Below are 23,144 nucleotides of genomic sequence, written 5' to 3' on the forward strand. Positions count from 1 at the left end.
CAGGCCCTGAGGTGGCACAGCCCTCATGGCCCAGGAGTGCCTCATCCTCTGCCACCATTTCGCCCAGACTGGTCTTCTCACAGAGTGCATGGCACTGTTTTCCAGTCCACCACGTCCTCATGCTCCTGTGCCCTCTTTCCAACCACCACCTGTGATGTCTGGTTTGTCAACTCTGCAGTTCAGTGATGCTGGTGCAACAGTGACTGGCTGGACATGCTCCAAAAACCTGAGAGCATCAGGTGGAGCCGCTCGGCTGATGGACCCCCCCTCACGCAGTCCCCTTCCTGGGGGGCTTGCCACCGGTACCGGTAAGCTGCATCCAGGGCAGCGGCTGCGAAGGCAGCTCGCCACAGCCCTGCCTGCCCCAAGCCCCACGAGCCATGCTGGGCTACTCTCAACCCACTCGCCACAGAGGTCCGCCGAACCCCTGTTCCCGAACCGCCGCTGCTGTATCAGTGCTGCACACGGGCAGCCTGCAAAGCGGAACGGCCGCACGCAGCTCCGCACGCAACCGTGGCGGGACACCGCGATAAGTACCCCACGCAGCAAAGATGGCGCCGGGCCAGGGTGAGCGCTCCCGGGGGAGGAGCTTCGCGCCGCGCCAGCCGTTAGCGCCCCGCCCCCGTTCCCTGGGCGACGTGGACGCCGACCCGCGGGCAGCATGGCGGAGCGGGGGCAGGTACTCCCCCCGCGCCCGGGCTGCCGCGAGTCCCCCGGGCGTTCCGCCGGCGCCGGCTCACCACGCGGGACCGGGGGACTGTGTGAGGGGCCGCGGCGCTGGCGCCGCCGAGGCGGGGTGCTGCGGGGCAGGGCTGGGGCAGCGCTGCTTGCACCCTCCCCCCGGCGGTGCCCCGGCGCCCGCCGCCTTTGCACCCCTCTTATTTTTATAATGTATTTTAAATGTCTTTACTGAGCTTCGGAGAAGGTAAAAAGGGTGGGGTGTTAAAAATGCAGCGTAGGTATACATACCTGCGCATCCTTCATCCCCAAGAGAGTTTAAGGGGGGACGCCCGCCCGCCACAGCGAGGCAGTTCCTCCCCAGAAGCGCCCGGGGGCTTCGGCTGGCACAGGCCCGGCCGGGTCCATCCCACACCTCGCCTCTGAACCGCGACTGGTGATCTCCTCAGCCACCTTCCACTTCTCCCGCTGTGCTCGCCGGTTTTCAGTCAGTTGTGGACTCTGATTTTTAAGTATACGGCTGTTTCTTGGTTTATTGGGTTTGTGTGGCAAGGTTTTGGTTTTGGGAGACTACAGGGGTGGCTTCTGTGAGAAGCTGCTAAAAGCTTCCCCCATGTCCAATTGAGCCAATGCCAGCCGGCTCCAAGGCAGACCTGCTGCTGGCCAAGGCCAAGCCCGTCAGCAACAGTGATAGCGCCTCTGGAACAACAGGTTTCAGAAGGGGAAAAAAAACCCGCACAAATACAGGACTTTCACTGGAGCAGTTCTTGGAAGGCTGTCTCCTGTGAGAGGGACCACCCCATGCTGGAGCTGGGGTCCTGCCCTGGGGAGGAAAGAGTGGCAGAAACAACATGTGATGAACTGACCAACACCCCTATTCTTAATTCCCCTGTGCCATGGTGGAAGGAGGAGGTAGAGAATTTGGGAGGAAAGTCGAGCCCGGGAAGAAATGAGGGGTGGGGGGAAGATGTTTCAAGATTTAGTTTTTATTTCTTATTACCCTACTCTGATTTGACTGATACTAAATTACATTTATTTCCCTAAGTCGAGTCTGTTTTGCATATGATGGTAATTGCTGAGTGATCTCTCCTTGTCACTATCTCAACCCATGAGCCTTTCATATTTTCCAGCTGAGAAGGGGGAATGATAGACCTGCTTTGGTGGGCATCTGGTGTCCACCGTGGGCCAGCCCACAGCACTTGTCTTATTTGTAGTGGTAGGAATCTCATAATTTTTGTTTGTTGAGGGGAAGGTGTACGGTTTCCTTTCAAAGAGAACTGAGGGAGCAGAAACAAGCTCACACCTTCTTCTAGTAACATCACAGTTGTATTTCTCACCTTTCATTGCCTTAGGTAGGCACAGTGCTCTAGAGGGTTTCATAAATCCACGTCATTTTCCCTAATATTTTCCTTTTTTTTTTTCTTTCTTTTTCTTTGGTCTCCTTTTTTACCTCTCGCCTCCCCCGTCTTTTTTTTTGGGGAGGGGCGGGGGGGGGGGGGCGTAGCGAGGGGTGGGTGTTTTTTGTTTGTTGTCTTGGGGTGGTTTTATTTGCATTGCAGTTTTTAACTTGGTTGTCGGAGGTGTGATTTCTGACAGGCAACTCCTCTTGCGCTCCATGTCAAGAGAAATATAAGAATACAAGTTATGCCTTCCAGGAACATATAAGGTGTTGCATCAGCTCAGAATTTCTCACTCAAATCTGTCTGTATAGTTGTAGTTACTAGAAGATAATTTTCTAGTTAAACTGCTTTGTTTTCTTAGATGACTGAGGAGCTACTGTGACTGTTGTGCAACTCAGTAACTGCTTTCAGCTAGTGTAGTAATTGCATCTGTTGGCACGCAGCTATCCTAGTGGTTGTTGGTAGAAAAGCTTAATGTTTAGGTTTCCTTAAATAAATAATTTCTCTTTCATGTGAAATGTACTATTACGTATTTTAAATGTTTGATGAAAAATATATGCATCTTTCACCATATTCTCTGTTAGTGTTCTCTGTACATATTTTGGCAGTTGGAACAGTGTAACACTGGGGTAACGCGGTCAGTTAGATCATAGTAAACGGATACAAGGTGTACTGTATGGGAAATGACAGGCTGTCAAAAATACATTGTACATCCTTTTGAAATGTACCACTGAAATTTTTGTCGGTTTTACTTTGTGGCTTTATAAAAAGAATCTTTAGAAGAATCCAGTGAATGTTTTTGGGGGGTTTCTTTGCTGTGGCATTTTGTTTTGGTTTGGTTTGGTTTTTTTTCTTCTCACATATTTTCTGTTTTTTATGTGTTGGTTTTACACACTAGGTAACTGTTGTGATACTTCTAGCTATCCTTTATGATTTATTTTTGTGGTAAGCTCTGTGGATTTGTGCAATTTTTATAAATTAATTTATATAGTCTCTAGTTTTGGCTGAAGCAAGCTTTGCAAGGTCTATTTCTAAAGCTGTAGGTAACACCATATTCTACCACTATTTTTGTTATATTGTTTCTTAGATCTTGAGATAATTCCTTTTGATTTAAATTGAATATTTTTATAATTGTTCCGACTTGTAATTGCTTTCAGCAGAAAGCATGTTGGAAAATCCAAATCGTAGTCTTAGCAAGTCTTGCTGCTGCTTTATTTTTAACAACATTTTTTCCAATATGTAGTCTGCAGCTGTGAAAACATCAGTAAAGTTTAATGTCATAACACATTTGGTCATCCATAAATCTTGATGTTTGGACTGTGTGAAATTTTTGAAATATATTTTGTTATTATAAGGGTACTATTGTTGTCTGTTGTTTATAATGGTTCTCTGAAAACTTTCCTTCCATACAAGTTTTATTTTTTGCATTTGACATATCTGCATATTTCTCTTTTCAGTGTAGTTGAAATTAGTGTTACTATTTTCATTTCCTCATTTGTTTGACAACAAAAGAAATATTAGGACTAAAAATAGCAACTATTGATTTTAACTTCTCATTGTGGGAGTGGACAAGTGGGGCCTTTTTAAAACAAACAGGAACAGTGAACGCATTTAATGCAGTTTTGTTTCTGCCATAACTATTTATGTTGACAGCTTCAAGATTTTCTGCTTCTGCTGAAGTATTTGACAGCTTGATAACAAAATGTGTATAATAATGCAAATAACAGCCTGTGTTGCTTGGTGTGGGTTGTTTTTGTTGTTTGGTTGTTTTTTTGTTTGGCTGGTTTTTTTCCCCCATTCCCATTTTAATTAAAGTTGTAACTGATATGCAACATTCTTTCAGGGTACATCTGTACTGCTGTCAGCAGTATTGCTCAGACAGAGGTAGCTGAGCTAGCTCTAAATGAACTAGCTCAGATACTGGAAAATATCTAGCTGTAGCAGGCAGAGTTTAGTCCAGTTTAATTTCACTGATGGAGCGAGGACAGAAGGATCTTGGGTTCCTTACCCTCTGGCTATTTGCTATAATTTAAGAGACCTGATATGCTATTCCTTTGTGAATATTTTTGATAGTCATGATTTTGCAAAGCATGGTGGTGTATTGTCAAACAAATGCAAATAATACCATCTTCAGTGACTGCAGAGGGCTCATCCTAAACGACAAGCTTGTTTTCCCTCAGGGACAGTGATGCTAGTTTCTATTGCCATGTTTCAAGGTTTTGCCATCCTGGAAAGGCCCTCACCCAAACTGCAAGGATGACTCGCTTTGGGCTTGGGGTTTTGAGAGAGAGTTCTTCCCCTCCCCACCTCAAACACAGAGATTTTTTACAATTTGCTGTATAACTATACCACTCTTCTGCTAATATTTACTGCTTCTGTGAATAATGCTGAAGTATTCAAGGAGGATCTTATTCTTCTCTTTTAGAATATCTGATTTGGTATTTTGATTTGATGCTGTTGACAAGGGGTGCCCAAAGCATTTGGAATAACGTATTGAATGTCCAGAAATATATTATACATTTGGAACAGCTAATAATTCTTTGAAGGAAAATAAAACAGTAACAAATAATTCTCTAGTAGTCTGTATTTAAATAGGTTAAGTCTACTGCTGGCAGTGTGTATTAGTAGGATTGGTTTGGCTTGGGGTTTTTTCCCAACACATGAGGGTAGTGTTACCAGAATTAACTCACCTTGGATTACTTCAGCCAGTCACTACAGTTAATAGTGAAATAAATCATAAATTCTTTGACATCAGTGAACATGTATATAAAATACCTTCTCTTTGAATTTTCAGTGGTGGTTAAAGACAGCAATCAAAAGACAAAACAGTATTCAATCAAAATAATTGTAGCCATGTGTGTGTGAAGGTTCTGCCCAGACAGAAACTTTCCACAAATACAGGATCATTCAAATGACTCATAGACCTCCATTACTTTTTTAAGTTACAGAAACATTGATGTTTTAAAAATTAATTTTCTAAATTATGTAATTTCTCTTCCATAGTTCCTCATTAGTCATTTGGAACAGTATTTCTTCTTATCAGATACCTGTGCTTGTTGTAGTGGACAGTGGTGCCACAAATCCATCCTTACGAGCAGTAACAAAGATAGATAGTAATGCATTAGTGGGTGGTGTTGCTGCTGGGAATATGATTGCAGATGCTAGGTGATGAAATGGGAAGCTTTCACGTTGCCATATAAACTCTTGGATTTTGATGTGCAGATTACAGAGCCTTATCTGCAATACTGCGTTACAACAGCTTGAATATCTCTAAGTTTAAACTGCAAACTTTAGTTAGTCAAAGAATATGTTTCTAATGCTAAAGCACCTCTAAATGTGTGACTGAGTGCAAGGCATCTGGAGTTATTTTTAGATTAATTTTTGTAATCTTATACGGTTTATATATTGATGTAATACAACACTACACACGAAGACTTCAGCAAATTTTCCCAGAGGTCCTTCTTGCTGTTTGTAATTCAAAGAACAAGATGAGCCTTAGCATCAGCATGTTAAGTATGCTGGGCCTGTCAGTACAATATAGGTTAGAAAGCTTCATATTGAAGTAAGCCAGGTACATACTGGAGGCAGGAGAAAACTCCTATTTGGACAAGCTTTTTCTGACATGACGGATGTTGCCTGATACCTTTCAAAAGCAGTGAGAAATTAGTTTGGATAAGATTTTTGGGAGTTCAGGTAAAAAGTTGCTTTCCAGAATGTTCAACTTTTTGCCTACTAACCTGTTCCTCACAGCAGGAAGTGTAAGGAGTGGGAAGGAAAAAATAAAAAGATTTTTGATGCACCTCTATTTACAGGGCTACTGCTGTGATCTTGAATGATGGAGGAGTGTCACGGAGGTAGCTGAGAGTATTGTGGGAGGGACTTTGTTCTTGCCCACACCTGGCCTGTAACAGCAGAGAAGAAGCTGAAAAACAGCTTGATGAGAACAAAACCATGATACCTTGAACGTTCTTATGCTTTTCTTACAATACAGTGCTAAATTCCCAGTGCTATACCAAGAAAGTCCATCTGGGGTGATACCTGTAAAATGTTAACATTTTGTCTTATTAAGAAGCGTGGTAAGATGTTGAATGACTGACTGGTAATATACCATTTATATAATGATGCAAAAATACATAGTAGAGTATCCTGTATTGAACAGCCTGAGAGAGAAAGATGAACAGGTAGTAATTCAGTTTCCAAAACATCAATATCAGTTATTCCTTTAACTCAGTTCTTTTAACTTCACTATTTCTACTCTTGTTCAACAGGTTTCTAACACCACTGGTCACTTCAGGAAAGTGTTCATGTTTTTCCTGATCATTGAAAAATATGTTTCATTAATCATATAATTTTAGCATGTTGAGCTATTATTTACTTATTTATTTATTTATTTTCCCCTAGCTAGGGCATGCAGCTTCAATTATATCAACATTACTGAGTGTACAAGTACTTTCTCTTATACTGCAAGAATTATTGTTAGTAAAACAAAAGCAAACTAACATGCTCCTACCTATGTGAAGGAAGCCTTAGTTTACTTAGTTCCTGTTGTTCTGATGAAACGTTGTATCTGAGATTAACTTCTTTATCGTTGGGAGCAATAATTTTTCATATTAAAGTACATGTGAAAGTACTCTAGTACTTAATTAGAGGAAAAAAACCTAGGCTGTCTCCTAAATGTTCTTTGTTCTCTCAGCCTTGTTTCATCAGTCTTGAATGTTGCCATTCAGCTAGTCTGAATTTTAAGTGTATCTTGCAGTTTGGCAGCAGCAGGGGGAGTAGTGTAGCTTTATTTGGGGGCTCTCCTTGACCAATGCTAGAGTTAGTGGATTATTAGCCCAGAACAATGCTGTTCAGGCTCATGGTAGGAAATCTTCCACTTCTTTCACTAGGTGGGCTAGAAACACTATTCTGCAAGTTTTGCCTTGCTGCACATCTGTAAAGCCCAAGTCTCACAGATGCAGAAGTGTACCTGCTACGAGTAAATTATGATCAGGTTTTTATATCCTCGTGCAGAAGCAGGTCAAGCCAATTAGACCCACAGTCATGAGGCTGGAGGGATCCTTTGGACATGAGCTGGTTCAGCTGCCTGCTCAGGGCTGGGCTGGCACTGAATGCAGACCAGGGCTTTGTCCAGTTCAGCCTTGAAAACCTGAAAGGATGAAGATTCTTGCACCTTTCTGAGTAACCTATTCTGATGCTTAATTATCTTCATAATGAAATATTTTTCCTTGTGCCATCACATGCTAATACATTGTAGATCCGTTCCAACTGGAATATTTTATTCTATGACTGTTGTCCCTTGTTCCCCTGCCATGCATATCTGTAAAGAGTCTACCTCATCTTGCATTTTATAATGTGCTTTGACACCTCACTTTGTTGCCTGCATATTGTATTGTAAAACAGGGGGGGTTTTCTACTATTTTATCTATTTCATAGATTTCTTACTGAAGTCTCTGGTCGAATGGTTTTGGTTAGTGACACACCCTAAAAAAAATAATTATCAAATTACCCTATTTTTCATAAGACATTATTCATAAGGCATTATTGGCTCATGCTTACTTTGGTATCCTCTATAACATGTACATCCTTGTATTTCCTATAAGGAACTGCCTTCTGTATTACAATTATACTTACCTTTCCTGAAACAGTATTGTCAGATCAGTAGTGTCAGTATGGGTTTCACTGTGTTGCAGCAAACATCTTGGACTTTTTTTTTTTTTGGCCTAGGGAAGGAGTTAGTGCAGACAGTGGATTTGAAAATGCAATCAAGTACAGGGAATAGAGCAAATAGTATGGTAATGTGTATGTATACTCATAATATCCTAATCAGAAAATTATTTTAAAATTTAATCACTGTGCAATCTAGTATCATGTTGGTCAAATCTAGATTCATGGATTTTTTTTCACCTTTATATTTCTGTTGGTTTTACTTGCAAGTTAATTTAATCTTGTGCAGCACATAATATGTCACTCTGTTCCCACATGAATTTAAGATAAAAATACTATTTTCCATGTATCTGCCTAGCTTTTCTCTAGTGAAAAATTGTTAGGGTATTGTGTTGCTGCCACATAATTTTAGCTGTATTACATTTTTGGCATTTGTTGAATTAATCCCTTGCATACTTCCTCAAAATAAAAATGTTATTTAGAGAAGTTACTGACATAAAATAAAGCTTTTAAGATTATATTTCTGTATATATATGTTTATGTAGGAAGAAGACCAAGATCAGGATGCCACAGGTGGAAAGAAGGTTATTAATCGGACATTTCTTTCTCTTTCCCAAATTACTGCTTTGTCAGAACAAAATGAGGAAGAGGTTCAAAAGTAAGAGGCAATGATATTCTAGAACCAATATAATAATGAAATAAAAATTATAGACTATTTGTTAGATTTCTTTTGTGATAGTTGCATCATTAGTCTTTAGTTTTTCAATTAAATCATTGATCTTTAATATGATGCATGAAAAGATTAATATGATTCTGTTGATCTCAAGTCCAGTTTGTTTTACTGTATTTCCTGTATCTCTTGATTTTACTTTGACTCCCTCCCCTTGTATTTCATATTGTTATGGTTTCTGAGTTTACAATAGTATTAAATATGCTGTAAATGAAATACTAAGATGTAAATAAGAACAGAAGAATACTGAGGTTTTTTTAAGTCTCACATGGTAAGTTTTTTGCTAAAACATGTAAGATTCTGCACTCTAACATGAGTTACTGAAAAATCAGAAAGGTCTGAAAAGTTCAGGAAGGAATGGAAAGCTAAAGAACGTATTACTGGGTAGCCCTTATGGTGCACTGGGAAAATAGAAGGCAGCCAAAGACTTTTGATGTAAGCCCATCTTGTCCTTTCCGTAGCAACATTCTCCCTTGTTATTAGTGCTTAATAGCAGCTAAATTTAGAAGGCCAGGAGTTCAACCTGAGACTGCAGGCTTATATTTTAAAGATGGGATTTTTCAGAAGTGGCTGAATTATTTAGGACTTGCTAAGAATTTAGCAAATTCTTAGTGAATTGAAAGCCAATGGGCTGGTCCACTGGACTAGGTTAGAGAGGGGCATAAAAAATTGAACCTTGTTCCTCTGAGTAGATAAACTATTTATTAGAGATTATAATATTATTCCTGCTATATATTCTGTTTCTCCTATTTTTCACTGTTCTGAGAAAAAGTTCTTTCTGGGATATTTTTTTAAATAAAAATGGAAAGAAAATTTGTTCCCAACAAACAATAATAATTTTTAAAAAATCTCTCATTTACTGTTTTCTCTTGCATGATAGGCCTGTTATTTTAGAAGAGACTGAAGTGTACAATTTGAGACTAAAATGTGCTTAATGATGCAATTTATTGTCAAACTTTCTTATAAAGATTAAAAAGTATTGGAAGTTTGTACATTTGTTTTTAGTCTCAACCGATCACATGTGTATATATACACACTGGAACAAGTGGAATGTAAAGTATATACTGCATCTGACTGAAAAGAGGATAGCTACAGGGCACTTTATGGACTTTAACCAGTTTAGCAGCAGAACTGTAATTTTGTTAGTTTACCATAGTGCATCATGTCTATACATAAAAGCAGTTTGAAAGCCACAGCTAAGGTTAGAAAATCAGAATAGATTTGATTCAGTATGAGAATTTTTATATACTGCATTCATATCTATCATGGAGTTTTATACCGCTGTCCATCTCTGTAGGACTTGAGCACCTTCCACGAAGGAAGAGATAGCAATAAGAGTAACTAGGGAACCTAAATGACCTATCATTTCCCAATCATTTATAGATACTGTTGTCAGTAAAGTGCCTTACAGAATATTGAAAAGATGAGTACTGGCATTGTTAGCAGCATCAGAGAAAAATCTAAATCCCTGAGAAGCTCTGATTATGAAAACACAGAGTTGGCAGGAGCTTCAGAGAGGATATGGACTGTTTCAAACCTTGGAAAGTTCAACTGGCCATGTTCCACTTCTATTTCAGTACACAGTTAAGTGTTTTTAACTGACTTGCATTTGTGCAGCCATACAAGTTTTTCATGCAAGAACAAAGGAATACATGTTTTAAACAAAACTGATTGGATTATATGCTTTACCTTGTTAGCTCTGGAGGCTTTAACTGAAAAAAAAAAACCCAAACAAAAAACCAACAAAAAACCACAGCAACAAAAAACCAACAACTCATCTTATTTAACAGTGTATCTCTACTGGCTTGGTGAAAACCCTGAAAAATTAATGGCTGCCTATCATTAATCTGAGATTAATGCCGTTCTTAGGAAGAAACAGGGACACACACACACACACACAGAAAGACTTTGCTTTCTTACAGGGGAAAACTGTGATGACAACTAGCATTTGCATTGTCAGGTATAGTTAAGCAGCCGAGGATTGCTTTAATATAAAACTTAACTACCTGAGACATGGCTGAAGTTATACTGGCAGAACTGCAAACTGAAGTTCTAGCCCTGATCCCCTCTCTCCATCTGGAAAAAAGTACACAATTATTATAAAAGACATAACTAATTCTATGTTTGGATAGAGTAGACATAAATGTGTCAGCAACAGCATGGTCTCCTACAAGGGAGTGAATTTTTTCATTAATATTTCAAGTAAAAGTAAGTGGAAGATTTTCCGCAGTGTGCCAGTAAAATAGAATGAGGCTCTTAAATGTCTTGACTATTATGAAAGTGGAATTTAAACTTGAAAATATTTTAGGTACTTTCAGTAATTATATATTTTACTATTTACATTATTTTTCAAATGTAATTTTTCTTTGGAGGTGACATTAAAAATAATCTTCAAGGGGAAACAAGAACCTTTTAGTGTACTGTAAAAGTATCTCCATCAGAGGGAAATAGTGGTAGCCAAAAGTGGAAACTTCCATTTCACCTTACAAACACCTTCATGAACAAACTGATTTTTCTCTGGGATTTTCAGTATATTTCTTATCAGGTTTTGTAACGCTCTTATTTTTGTTATTTCATTAATCATACCTTAACATTTAAATAGTGTCTGTGCCTATAGGTGCTTGTTTCTTTGATTGATATGTCCTCTGATCATAAATGTTCATATCTAGAAACTGATGTAGCTAAGTTCCAGGAAGATATTCACATATATACAATAACAATATATATTATAGATATAATTACAAGCAGACTAAGTTAAACTTTGGAATCTGTAATTTATTTTACAATTTCATTATTTTAATCTGCAATTTCTTCTAGAAACCTGGAAGAATTTCTGAATTTTAAACATTTAAAGACATCTTTGAAAGAAGCTATTTTGCTAGATTATTATACTGCAGGTTTTTGGTGGGCTAAAGAAATGAACTTTAATCTTACACAGCTCTCAGGATTCATGGATCTATTAAATTTCCTGTTGGAGAACCTCAGTGGTAAGTATAATTAAAAACTGTATAATAAATACCTGAAGTGGAAGACAAGAATGTTTTCCAGTCATTTTAATGAAGCAATATTTACTACAAGTAATTGTAAAATTATTTATTTTCCCCTTGGATGCTGGCATGTTATACCTGGTACCTGAAAATAACTCTTATTGGCAGTTGTTAAACTCTTGTTAGAGAGAAATACAGTCCTTTTAGCAGAATATCCCTAATTATTTGCTTGTACAGTAAGTGGTACAAAAGGGCCATGTCCTGAAGAGACCTCATCTTTGCTATGGTAAAATAAATAATAATTGCAGTAGAGTAAGAACAAGGAGCTCCTAAATTCCAATTCCAGCTGTCTCAGTGACTGACTCACCGTAGCCTTGGGCACATTTCTCTGCTGTTTGAGATATTCAGTACATCCTGTAGCATTACAGCAGGTGAATTACATTTATTTTATCCTTGGAGGTCAACTCTCAGGCAGCTCTCTATATGGCAAATGCTGCACTTCTGGCACAAAATATATTAGTTAACTAAAGACTGGTGAGGGAAGTAAACTGGCATCACTGCTGAAGATGAAAAATGACAATGAAAGGACTGTAGCTCCTGTGACTATGAAGAAATTTGCAACAAAGCATGCAGCTTGGGCCTAGTGGGAACAAAACCGCCAGAAAAAGATTGTAGCAACGTCCTCTAAAACCCATTTTTCGGAGATCACAATGCTTACTTAACATTCACCTTGAAGGTGATTATGTTGAGAAAAGTCCATCCCAGAGGAAGAGTGAACGGGCTCAGCAGTTCCATCCAAAGAGAAGATGAATATTTAAAATCAAGCTCATAATAGTTACTATACTCTTTCATTGTAATTTAATTCAAGAGCTTTTCTGACTTGGAATTTTGACAGAATATGTACGTGCTTTATGATCATTGGAATTCCAGTTGTCCTTCCTGTCTCCAATGAGAAAGTATCTTAACATATGCTAACTAGATTAATATAGCAATGGAAAAGAATGGAAACATGTCAGAAATCAGTTTTATGAGACTGTATGTAATACATGTGTACCAGACAAGCTGGTAGCATAACCGATTATTAAAGCTGACTGACGTTTTTCAGGAATGTGATCTTAGTTGCATAAAACTTTGCCAGACTTTAACTCTTTAAATAGAAATTTTCCATAGCAATGTCTGCCTCTGATTAATTTTTATACATAAAATTACAGCTAAAACAGTTCAATGGGCTTGCAGACAGAGGCTGCAGGGGAAAAAAAAAAAAGTATTGTCCCTTTTTTTTTTTTTTTTTAACAGCTCCAATACCCTTATTGAAATAAAAATAAGGTTTATTTGAAATAAAACCTTATTTGAAATAAAACCTTATTTGAAATAAAACCTTATTTGAAATAAAAACATAAGGTTTAGCAAGCAAGTGTTGTGAATTTGCTATTGGCTGTCCTGTGAAAATCCGTTCAGATCTGACTAAGATACATGGCTTTTAAGGAAAGAAAATGAAGTTTGTCAATGCTTACAGGAGATTTCTTACATTTTCTTCACAGCTAAGTTGCCTGAATAATCCATCTTAGAAAGTATGCTGTAGCCCAGGGCTGAGATGAATTTCCTTGTAGTTACTGTTCTCAGCTGGTGCAACTTACAAGACAAAATATTTCAACTATGAGCAAGATGCTAATGGCTTCTATGTTATTGACCTTTTTTGCTTTCCCTTCCCTACACTAGACCCAAGTGGTCTGGAATGCCAAGCTGATTTGACCATAATAGCAGGAATAGAATGGAGGAGGAAGAATGGATTTAGAGAAGGATGGTAGTGGAAACTCATCTGAGGCTGGTAAATGAGAGAGGAAAACTGAGGTTTGGAAACTGGAGGCTTTGGTTGACTGGGAGCTGGAGTTAATTACTTATATGAATTGATTCATCTTCTATACATTGAGGGTAAAGTGCTGCTTACCTTACAGAAGGACTGTGAGAGCCTTCCTGAGACAGGTAGTCAGGGCTGAAAATCAGGTGTACAACAGAAAGAGAAAATTTGGACTAGCTGGTGACAGACTTGGGCCTGGGTGTTGCGACTTCTCAGAATCTTGTTATATGGCTTCGCTTCCCTACTAACTGTGATATTTCCAGTTCTGTTACTCTTTCTCATTTCCCACGGCTTCTCTTGGTGAAATTTTCAAGGGGTTGCTTGCTGTAACATTAAAGGGCAAAACTAGACCAGAATCTTGTAAGTATTTTAATTTGTTTTCTGTACAAACAATCAAGAAGCAGATCAAAAGAGACTTAAAACAATAAGGGAAATAAATCTATTCCATCACTGGTGGATATTTCCCCATTTTCTACTCTAGCTTTTTTTAGACTTTAGAAAGCCCAAATAAATTGTATTCAAAACTTTATTTTTTTTAAACTCCACCATGGTTCTAGTGACAGCACACACTGTACACAAATGAGAAAGATGAATCCTTTCTTTTTAAAGGTTCAGCAAACACTGATGTATTTCAGATTTTCCTCTTTATAACAGAATTTAAATTTTAATTCAAAGTTGGTTTAGCATTTGGTTTTGACTTCCAGGGTAAAAATGTGAAGTCATTGTCTATTTTGGGGCTGTGCAAGAATGTCTCCAAGTTTGAGGATACATGCAGAGTGTTATGCATATTCATGTTTAATTATGACTGTAAGCACTTAAATTGGTTACCCATTTTAATATCTGTTCCTGTATTAATGGTTTATGTAAGATAAACCATTAATACTGGCAAGGTCAGAAGAACAATCTTTTACAATACATAAAGTGTAATAAATTTATTTTAAAGATAAACATATTAAGCATCTCAGATTTACATACTATTCTGTCTGTGGTTATCTCTGCATAAGTAAGAGGCCAAGCTGTAGTATCTTAAACACCCATTATTGTGATCCGTACATTATGAGGGTGGATTGGTGGTTTTGTGATGGAATTTTAATGCACATTTTATTGACAAGAATCATGGCAACAGACAAAAATGTTTGACTGCTGTTGCTTTTTAAGTTTCTATATGGCTCATAACTACTTAAACTTCAAGAAGTCTTCTAATTCAAACGAATAAAAAACCAACCCAAAACCCCAAAACCCACCCTGTCATATTTATATGTAGTTTTTGTTATTTGGGTCTACTTTGCAGACAAACATATGACCTTAGAAGACAATTTAAAAGAACTTGGAAGTGCAATGGCTGGAATAGGAGAAACTGATACAGAAAGAAGTGGTGACTTGAATTTTTTCAGCATTGAGCAAGCCAAAGCAGTCATTGATTATTTGAATATCAGGTATTTATTTCTACAGGATCTGTTCTTATTTGAATAATTCAACAGGGTGTGAAAAACGCTGATAAAATAAGTTAAAATTATTTAATTGGATATGTTCATACTGCACATGCCAACATAACTGCACACACCACACTTCAAAACATTAAGAAGGAGAGAATATGCAAGTAGCAGTAAAGATCTATCTTCAGATGTCAAAGCCCACTAAATACATTTAGATCAGAAGTTTTTCAAATGTGACATTATGCTGAAAAGCTTCCTTCTGGGCTTTGTTTTGGGTGATGATAAAAGAAAAGGGGGAGAGTAGTGTATAGAGAATATTCTTGATTTTCTTTTAAAGCATTCTACTTTTACATTCCAGCTGAATAAAATCCTAGGTCTTGTCTATAACTTTAAGTATTTGTCTGGTCTTGACAGCTGTAGTGGACTTCTTAAATGTTTTAAAGTATATACGTTACAGAATTAAGTCTATGGTCATATGAGAGTCATAAAAATATTGTATTTCAAAATTAGCAAAAGTTCAGTATCTACATGAAAAGGTTTTGTGACAGGTCTCAGCTTTTAAACAGTCACGGGAGGAGATACAAACAGCAGTAATTCAATTATGTATCTGAGAAAAAAAAGGGTCTAATAGCAGCCAATCATACCTCTCCATGTAAAGTCTTAACTATACAGTAATGTATACAGACCTCTCTCCCCTGAAATAACATAGCTAAGACAGTGGCTATACTCATCTATCTCTGTTTCCACTACATGGTAGACCGAATGGTTCTCAAGCTGTTGTATCATCCATGAATGTCAGAGGCAAGGAGACGGCAAATTGGAAAGGTACTATTGTAATTTATGCTCATACACTGTACTACATCTGTAGCCCTTCAGCCCATCCTGGCAGTCAGGTAAAGTTCTCGATGACTGGAAGAAGGGTAATATAACCCCCATTTTCAAGAAGGGAAATATGGAAGACCCAGGGAACTACAGACCAGTCAGTCTCACCTCTGTGCCTGGCAAAATCTTGGAGCAGATTCTCCTGGAAAACATGCTAAGGCACATGAAAAACAACGAGGTGGTTGGTGACAGCCAACACGGCTTCACTAAGGGGAAATCCTGCCTGACCAATTTGGTGGCCTTCTATGATGGAGCCACGGAACTGATGGACAGGGGCAGAGCAGTTGATGTCATCTACCTGGACTTGTGCAAAGCATTCGACACTGTCCCGCCTGACATCCTTGTCTCTAAATTGGAGAGACATCAATTTGATAGATGGACCACTCAGTGGATAAAAAACTGGCTCGATGGCCGCAAGCAAAGAGTTGTGGTAAATGGCTCGATGTCCAGTTGGAAACCTGTAACGAGTGGTGTCCCTCAGGGGTCGGTGTTGGGACCGGTCCTGTTCATCATCTTTGTCGGCGACATGGACAGTGGGATTGAGTGCGCCCTCCGCAAGTTTGCCGACGACACCGAGCTGTGTGGTTCGGTGATACGCTGGAGGGAAGGGATGCCATCCAGAGGGACCTTGACATGCTTGTGAGGTGGGCTGATGCCAACCTTATGAAGTTCAATCAAGCCAAGTGTAAGGTCCTACACCTGGGTCGGGGCAATCCCAGGCACTGCTACAGGTTGGGCAGAGAAGAGATTCAGAGCAGCCCTGCAGAGAAGGACTTGGGGGTGTTGGTTGACGAGAAGCTTAACATGAGCCAGCAGTGTGCGCTTGCAGCCCAGAAAGCCAACCGTGTCCTGGGCTGCATCAAAAGAAGCGTGACCAGCAGGTCAAAGGAGGTGATCCTGCCCCTCTACTCTGCTCTCGTGAGACCTCACTTGGAGTACTGTGTACAGTTCTGGTGTCCTCAACATAAGAAGGACATGGAGCTGTTGGAGCGAGTCCAGAGGAGGGCCACGAAGATGATAAGAGGGCTGGAGCTCCTCCCGTATGAAGACAGGCTGAGAGAGCTGGGGAAGAGAAGGCTGCGTGGAGACCTCATAGCAGCCTTCCAGTATCTGAAGGGGGTCTATAAGGATGCTGGGGAAGGACTCTTCCTTAGGGACTGTAGTGGTAGGAAAAGGGGTAATGGGTTCAAACTTAAAGCAGGGGAAGTTTAGGTTAGACATAAGGAAGAAGTTCTTTACAGTGAGGGTGGTGAAGCACTGGAATGGGTTGCCCAGGGAGGTTGTGGATGCTCCATCCCTGGCGGTGTTCAAGGCCAGGTTGGACAGAGCCTTGGACCACATGGTTTAGTGCAAGGTGTCCCTGCCCATGGCAGGGGGGTTGGAACTAGATGATCTTAAGGTCCTTTCCAACCCTTGCTATTCTATGATTCTATGATTCTATTTTCTGACCTGAACGGTGGTTAGAGAGAGATTCTGCGGCAGATGGGCATAAGAAGTGAGGTCATGACTGCTAGGAAAACTTTAACATATCAAAAAGATTTTTTTAGAGTGTTTTCCTGGATGCAGGAAAGTATTTCCTCTTGAACATGGACAAAAATAGTAGGGTGGCTGATAGCCTTCAGTTTAGGGTACTCAGATTCAGACTGAGGATTTAAACCTATCACAGGCAATTTCTCTTACAGTTGGGCTATAAGGTTTGTCTCTTTCTCCTGCTCTCTTTTTTAGTTTTTTTTATTTTTCCCATGGAAAATATAAAAAACTTCAGGTTCTTCCCATGTGAAATCAGAAAATCTCTTTAAATCTCAAATTTCTGTAGTCAGGGCAGACCAATGTCCTGCCAAGCACTAGCCCTTAACTTAAAGGAAACTTGGCATTTAAGTTGTTTCACTCAACTTCTTTTACTTGTCCCTTCCTGCTTGATCTGTTTGTGTATTTATTTGGAACAAATTTTCTTTCCAAATAGCATGTCTATAGGTCTAGTGTAAATTATCCATTCAGAGATACCTTGTCCATGAAGTAATTTCTGCACAGTCACAATAATTTGATTCAAGAGATTAGGTGCTCCATCCTACTATCACCAATATATTAACTGGGTGGGAATACAACCAAGCCACAAGACTTTTGCAGCAGAATGGTATTTTGCCCACTGAATGTGTAAGCTCAAACTGCTCAGTTTTTTACAAGTATGTGCTGTTGCAAGGTCATGGATTTATACACATACACTGAAATTTGTTATATGTGTCCAGTTCATACAATCAATAATTTCAGTCATTTGAATATTTTTTTCTAAATAAGAACTGAATCAGCACACTTATGTAGGTGTACTTTGAACTTTATGAACTCAGAAATAGATTGACTTAGTTTTATTATAATTCAAATTAATGTATTTAACATTTTTTCTTCTTCACTTTTTTTTTGTTTAATTTTAAATGATAGGCCTATAGCTTCTTTCCTACTCAAGGTAGTATGACATATTTTAGTTCAGATCACATTTTTACAGATGAGATATAAACCCAGGGGATTTATAATGGAAGAGGGGACAAATACTTAACCACATTGGCACAAACTGTGTAGCAACTGTAATGACACCTTCAGGTTTGGTGGAAGGTGACAGTTATCATCTTTTTATCTTGTCTCCTTGGGCAAACACACATCAACATAGCTCTTGACATTTTCTTTCAGGAAGCAGTGGAGCTAGGGAAATATGTCATTGTTAATCACTTTCAGATTCTCATACGACATCATAAGAGGGTCTATTCTTACTCTTACTTGCATGAGTAAAATTATAATTGAGTAATTGCTAAAGACGTCGGTATGGATTTTTTTAATTGTTCACAACAAACAAAAAAGCATTTTTGTAGTGTCTGATAGAAGAAAGAAAACTGTTGTTTCAAAATAAATTCTGATGTATAATTTACGTGACTTGATTTAAAGAGTGTTAAATGAAGGAATTCTTTCCTTGATGCAGGATTAAGGGTGCCAGGTTGAACAGAGTTCTATTTAAAAACAAATTAATGAAATTCAGAATTGCCAAAAGTACTAACTTGTATTTTGGGGAATATTATAAATTATCTGTACCTGTAACATAGTCCATAAGAAATATCATAACACATTTAGAGGGGAAGAACTGATTTTTAGGTGCTGTAAATCTGGCTCATTTCCAAGGCACTTTGAAATGTGAAGTTCTGCCAGTGCAGTTTGAAAGAAACATATCTATCTTATTTCTTGTGTGCCTGTGATGTTCATTAATTTTTTTTTTCTATTTCACATAATCCCTGTTAGAATTTTACCAAATAATAGGTGTGTATGTGAGGAGGCACATGTATTTTCATAAACTGGAATGAGTCATTTCCAGGTTAAGTCCTGAAGTCTGCTTAAACATAATCCTTATATCTCCACTGAACCATGGCAGGAATTCTTTGGTGAAGTAATGCAATAAAAATGTACTGCAAATGAAATGGCAAATATTGTAACAACTTAATTCATTACCTATGTTGTTTGGGGTAAGACAGCTTGTAGTTTATGGTAGCCAAATTTCTTATGCAAGTTGGTAAACAAATTTGTTTTTTAACTAATGGTAATCAAATGACTGAATTAAGCATAACTGTAGAATAAAACTTTTACATGGCACTTAGAACTGAATGTTCCACAAGGCTGCAGTAATACTTCTCACCAAATTAGGAAATGTACATATGTGCAAAAATGTCAGTGCCCATTTGGGTAAAAAAGTATTTGAAAGTTTCACAGGCAGATTTGATTAACTGCTGGAAGATGTACTGTTGTCTTTTAAGAGAGGCAAGCCAGGGCACCATTTTATTCCCCTAATTCCAAGCTGCTTTCATGGGTTAGAAGAACCACTGATGTACATTAGAGGGCACTTTCAGCGCTGAAATTAAAGCGAGTCATCTCTGGTTTGCAGTAGTTTGTGGAACCTCTTGTACTGTGGCATGTGGCATCATGTAAGCACTGATGATGACCGGGGGAAGGACAATCAGCTAAAACAGTGTGTACCGAGCACCAATTCCCACAGCTGGCTTCTCTGTTACTTGCCAGAGCCAGGATTGTGTTTCAGATACCTATTCCTCACAACAGCAGCCTCTCACTTTGCATGCAGCTGGCTGGTTGAGCCCTTCTGCCAGCCGTGTGGGCATGTGAGGCTGCCAGGTGGGAGAAAAGCTTCAGTGCTGTAGCGCAGCCAGCCAGAGTGGCACCTGCAGTGGCTGGCTCCTTGTGAGGCTTAGGGAGCACCATGTGTCAAACAGCAGCCCGTGCTGGTTTGCGTGGCCTTGCGCTGGTATTGTAACCATGCTTCCATTGCATTAGCATGATATTCTGCTGCTAGCAGCAGTGTCCTTAGCATTAGCTAAGTAATTGTATCTGTTGGGTGCACTAGTTACTTTCAGAGATTCATAGAAAAATTGAGGTTGGAAGGGACTTCTGGAGGCCATCTAGTTCAAAGCCCTCCTCACAGCAGTCCTCAGTATTCCAGCTGTGGCCTTGCCAGTGCCAAGCAAAGAGGCACTGCTGGCCCAGTTGATGGCTCTCTTAAGTGAAGAATCTGCGTCCTGTCCTTAGCTAGAAAGCACAGGAACCAGTTACAGATGTTCCCTTCAAATATTGCTGTATCTTTCATGGGTACATCAGACAGAGAGCGATAAAATCTTGGAATCATTCTTCAACCTGGACTTGCTATGAAATCACAGAGCTGTGTTTTAAACCATATGTCAAAATGACATGGCAAAAGCCAGAAGTTCTGTATCATGGTTTTAAGAGAACAAGTAATTGTAACAGATGGGCTGTGAAAAACCAGACCTTTGATTAAACAAGTGCAATATCATTGATAATTAGGAAAGAGAACAAGAAAAATTATTTAAAACATGAAAAGGAAAGCTGTATGTGTTTTAAGGAAGAGAAATATTTTAGGGCATTGACAAAGCCTACCTAAAGTTACTTTTGTTGTAATGCACAGAACTCCAGCATGTCAATCTAGTTTTTTTTTTTTTTTCTTTGAGGAAATACTATGGTGATTTTGCAACATGACCTTGAGAGAATAAATGCTTCCATTCTTTATTGTTTTGGTGTTCCAAGATCAACTTGCTCCCTGGACTGGCAGCCCATCCCAGAATCCGAAAGCTGATTTGGCTTTGTTTCCTTCTTGTCTGCTATTGCTGATATTAAAGGCATAAGTATCCTGGTGATAAGTATTTCAGGAATTACTTTTTTCAGAGTAGAATTGTCTTCTCAGAGTTCAATTTCATAAGGACAAAGTGGGTGTATTTTGAAGTATCTTACTGCATTTTTTATGGCCATATGATAGTAAATCCTGTAAATTAAATATTCTGCTTATTGTACCTGAAGTTAAACAACCAACTCTTTTTAAAATTTGGAGTGTTACCATGCTGGAGAGTAACTTCTAGTTTAATAGAATTTTTAATATTATTATCTTTCCAAGGATTTACAGCTGTAATAGCACTATATTCTCTTGTTTTCCAGCTTATTTAAGCACTATAAACTATATGAATACCTCTTCCATAGTCCTAGAGAAGAACTTGTGATAAGTAATGAGGTAAGTCATTTATATAGACGGAACTCATTATGCAGAGTTATTTAATGAATGCACTGTAGCATATGTTTTATATTGCTCAAAGCAACTTCATGTCAGCATTACTGTATTACTAACGTAAAATGGCTGATTAAAGAATACAAGTTAGATGTTTTGATCGTTATATTCAGAATTAATTTTGGATTTCAAAAAAGTGTAAATTCATTGCTTGGTTAAGATGTTGTTAAATTGTGTAAAATCAGGAATACTTTTGTGTATGTATTTAGAAGTTGATGAATGTAATTTCAATCAGCAATGCATGAGTCTGACTTTCAAAATCAGCAATCAAAACCAGAAAAGGTTGTGTTCCAAGCCTAGTCTGACCACAGTCCTAATATTTATGTATGCATGTGTATGTAAAGAGTTTTGTTTCTCCAACAGTTAATTATACTGACTGCAAGGAAACAAGCTAGCTAGAAATTCAGCATATTGAAAGTGTTCCATTAATAATAGTGAAATGGCTTGACTGTAAACTTTGTCATGTATTCTAACTTACACGTGAAAAAATACATAGGAAAATGCATTGATGCAGGATGTGGTCTTCAATCAAATGGACAGATTCAATTAATCAAATAAACCTTCCTTTAGCCTGACTGTGCATTTTGAGGATATATGTTACGATACATTGAAAAGGATTTACGTTTATAATTTATATTAGGAGACAACTGGTTGCTCAGAGAGGCATGGTAGTGGAATTTTTTTGATGGCACTTATATTTTAGTTTATCAGTACACAGTGAAGTTAAAATTAATCCACTGGAAAATTTTCTTCACACTTTCAAGCAGGTGATGTAAATGATGTTTCACTTCATCATCAAATGATAATTTCTTTCTGTGTTATTTTAAATAACCATATTATAAAAAAGAAGGACTTCCCTTGACATGGATGCAAATATTTGGAAATTATTCTCATCATTTTTAAGATGGGTTACAATTCCAACTGCGATGAAATCAGTGGCAAAGCTGTCACTACACAAGTAGAGCAGGACTTCAGCGTTACTCTATTTTTTTTAGATTAGCTAATCAGATCAATGACTGGTTAGCACCTTCTAATTGGCAAAATTATTTTTAATAAGGCTTTGATTAAGTAATTTCTTGTATAAATTTGGGAAATGCATCTTATCAGTTGTAGACTAGCTTAAAAGAAATGTCTTTGTGTTTTCTTAAAACCCATTTCCGGGTGGCTGAGATCAGTGTACACTGCCCCAGCCACAGAAGAATGTCTGCTCTGCTGAGAACCACCTCTGCTGAAGGTACCACCTCTACTAGGGAATGGCAGAAATGTGTTTCTTTGAATTATTTTGGTGACGATCCATCAAAGGAACAAGTGTAATCTACAGTTATTACTGTCATGAAAATCCTTATGACAATTTTTAGCCTTTTATGGCGTTTTCTTACCTGTGCGACAGTTCGGTTTTATCCATCTGTTTTGTATTCTGAGTTACATGGCAGAAAGTCTTTAATTTGTCCAGCCACACTGCAGTGCCCAAGAAAATCAATAATCATATTCCAGTAGAGTTTATTGTGATAGGGTGATACATTGTTCTCCAATAAGTAACAGTTTAAGGCACTGAAGCTGCACATACAAATTTATGGTATTGTTTGCAGTTGATTTATGTGTTAAAATGTGATGGGAGGTGAACCCAACATAGACTTCAAGTTCTTTTGCTACAGCTTTATTACATTTAGAAATTCTTATCCATAAAGGAAAGCATTACCCTCTATGTTTGCAGCGCCTTAGACTACCAGCTCAAACCCTGACGAGTTAGTGAGGCTGCTGTGGTTTGGTGGGGCTGGCAATGGCGGGAGCATGCCTGGAATTGCGTGCTCTGCAGTGCATCTGCTCAGGGAACAGAAGTAGGCAGGAGATCAGCTGAGAAATCTGCGTGCTGAAAGTAGATGATA

General features: G+C 38.6%; 1 protein-coding gene across 1 annotated transcript in view; it reads left to right on the plus strand.

Annotated features, from left to right (window-relative positions):
- Positions 1-551: 551 nt before the first annotated feature.
- The window catches only part of CABCOCO1 (ciliary associated calcium binding coiled-coil 1), a 64,598-nt gene continuing 42,005 nt past the window's right edge, over positions 552-23,144 (plus strand). The window contains 6 exon segments of the mRNA XM_030488076.1: positions 552-653; positions 656-679; positions 8,291-8,403; positions 11,293-11,462; positions 14,612-14,756; positions 21,132-21,204. Of these exon segments, the coding sequence (XP_030343936.1) occupies positions 552-653; positions 656-679; positions 8,291-8,403; positions 11,293-11,462; positions 14,612-14,756; positions 21,132-21,204 (627 nt within the window).

The sequence above is a fragment of the Strigops habroptila genome, chromosome 5, assembly GCF_004027225.2.
Source record: "Strigops habroptila isolate Jane chromosome 5, bStrHab1.2.pri, whole genome shotgun sequence".
Taxonomy (NCBI): domain Eukaryota; kingdom Metazoa; phylum Chordata; class Aves; order Psittaciformes; family Psittacidae; genus Strigops; species Strigops habroptila.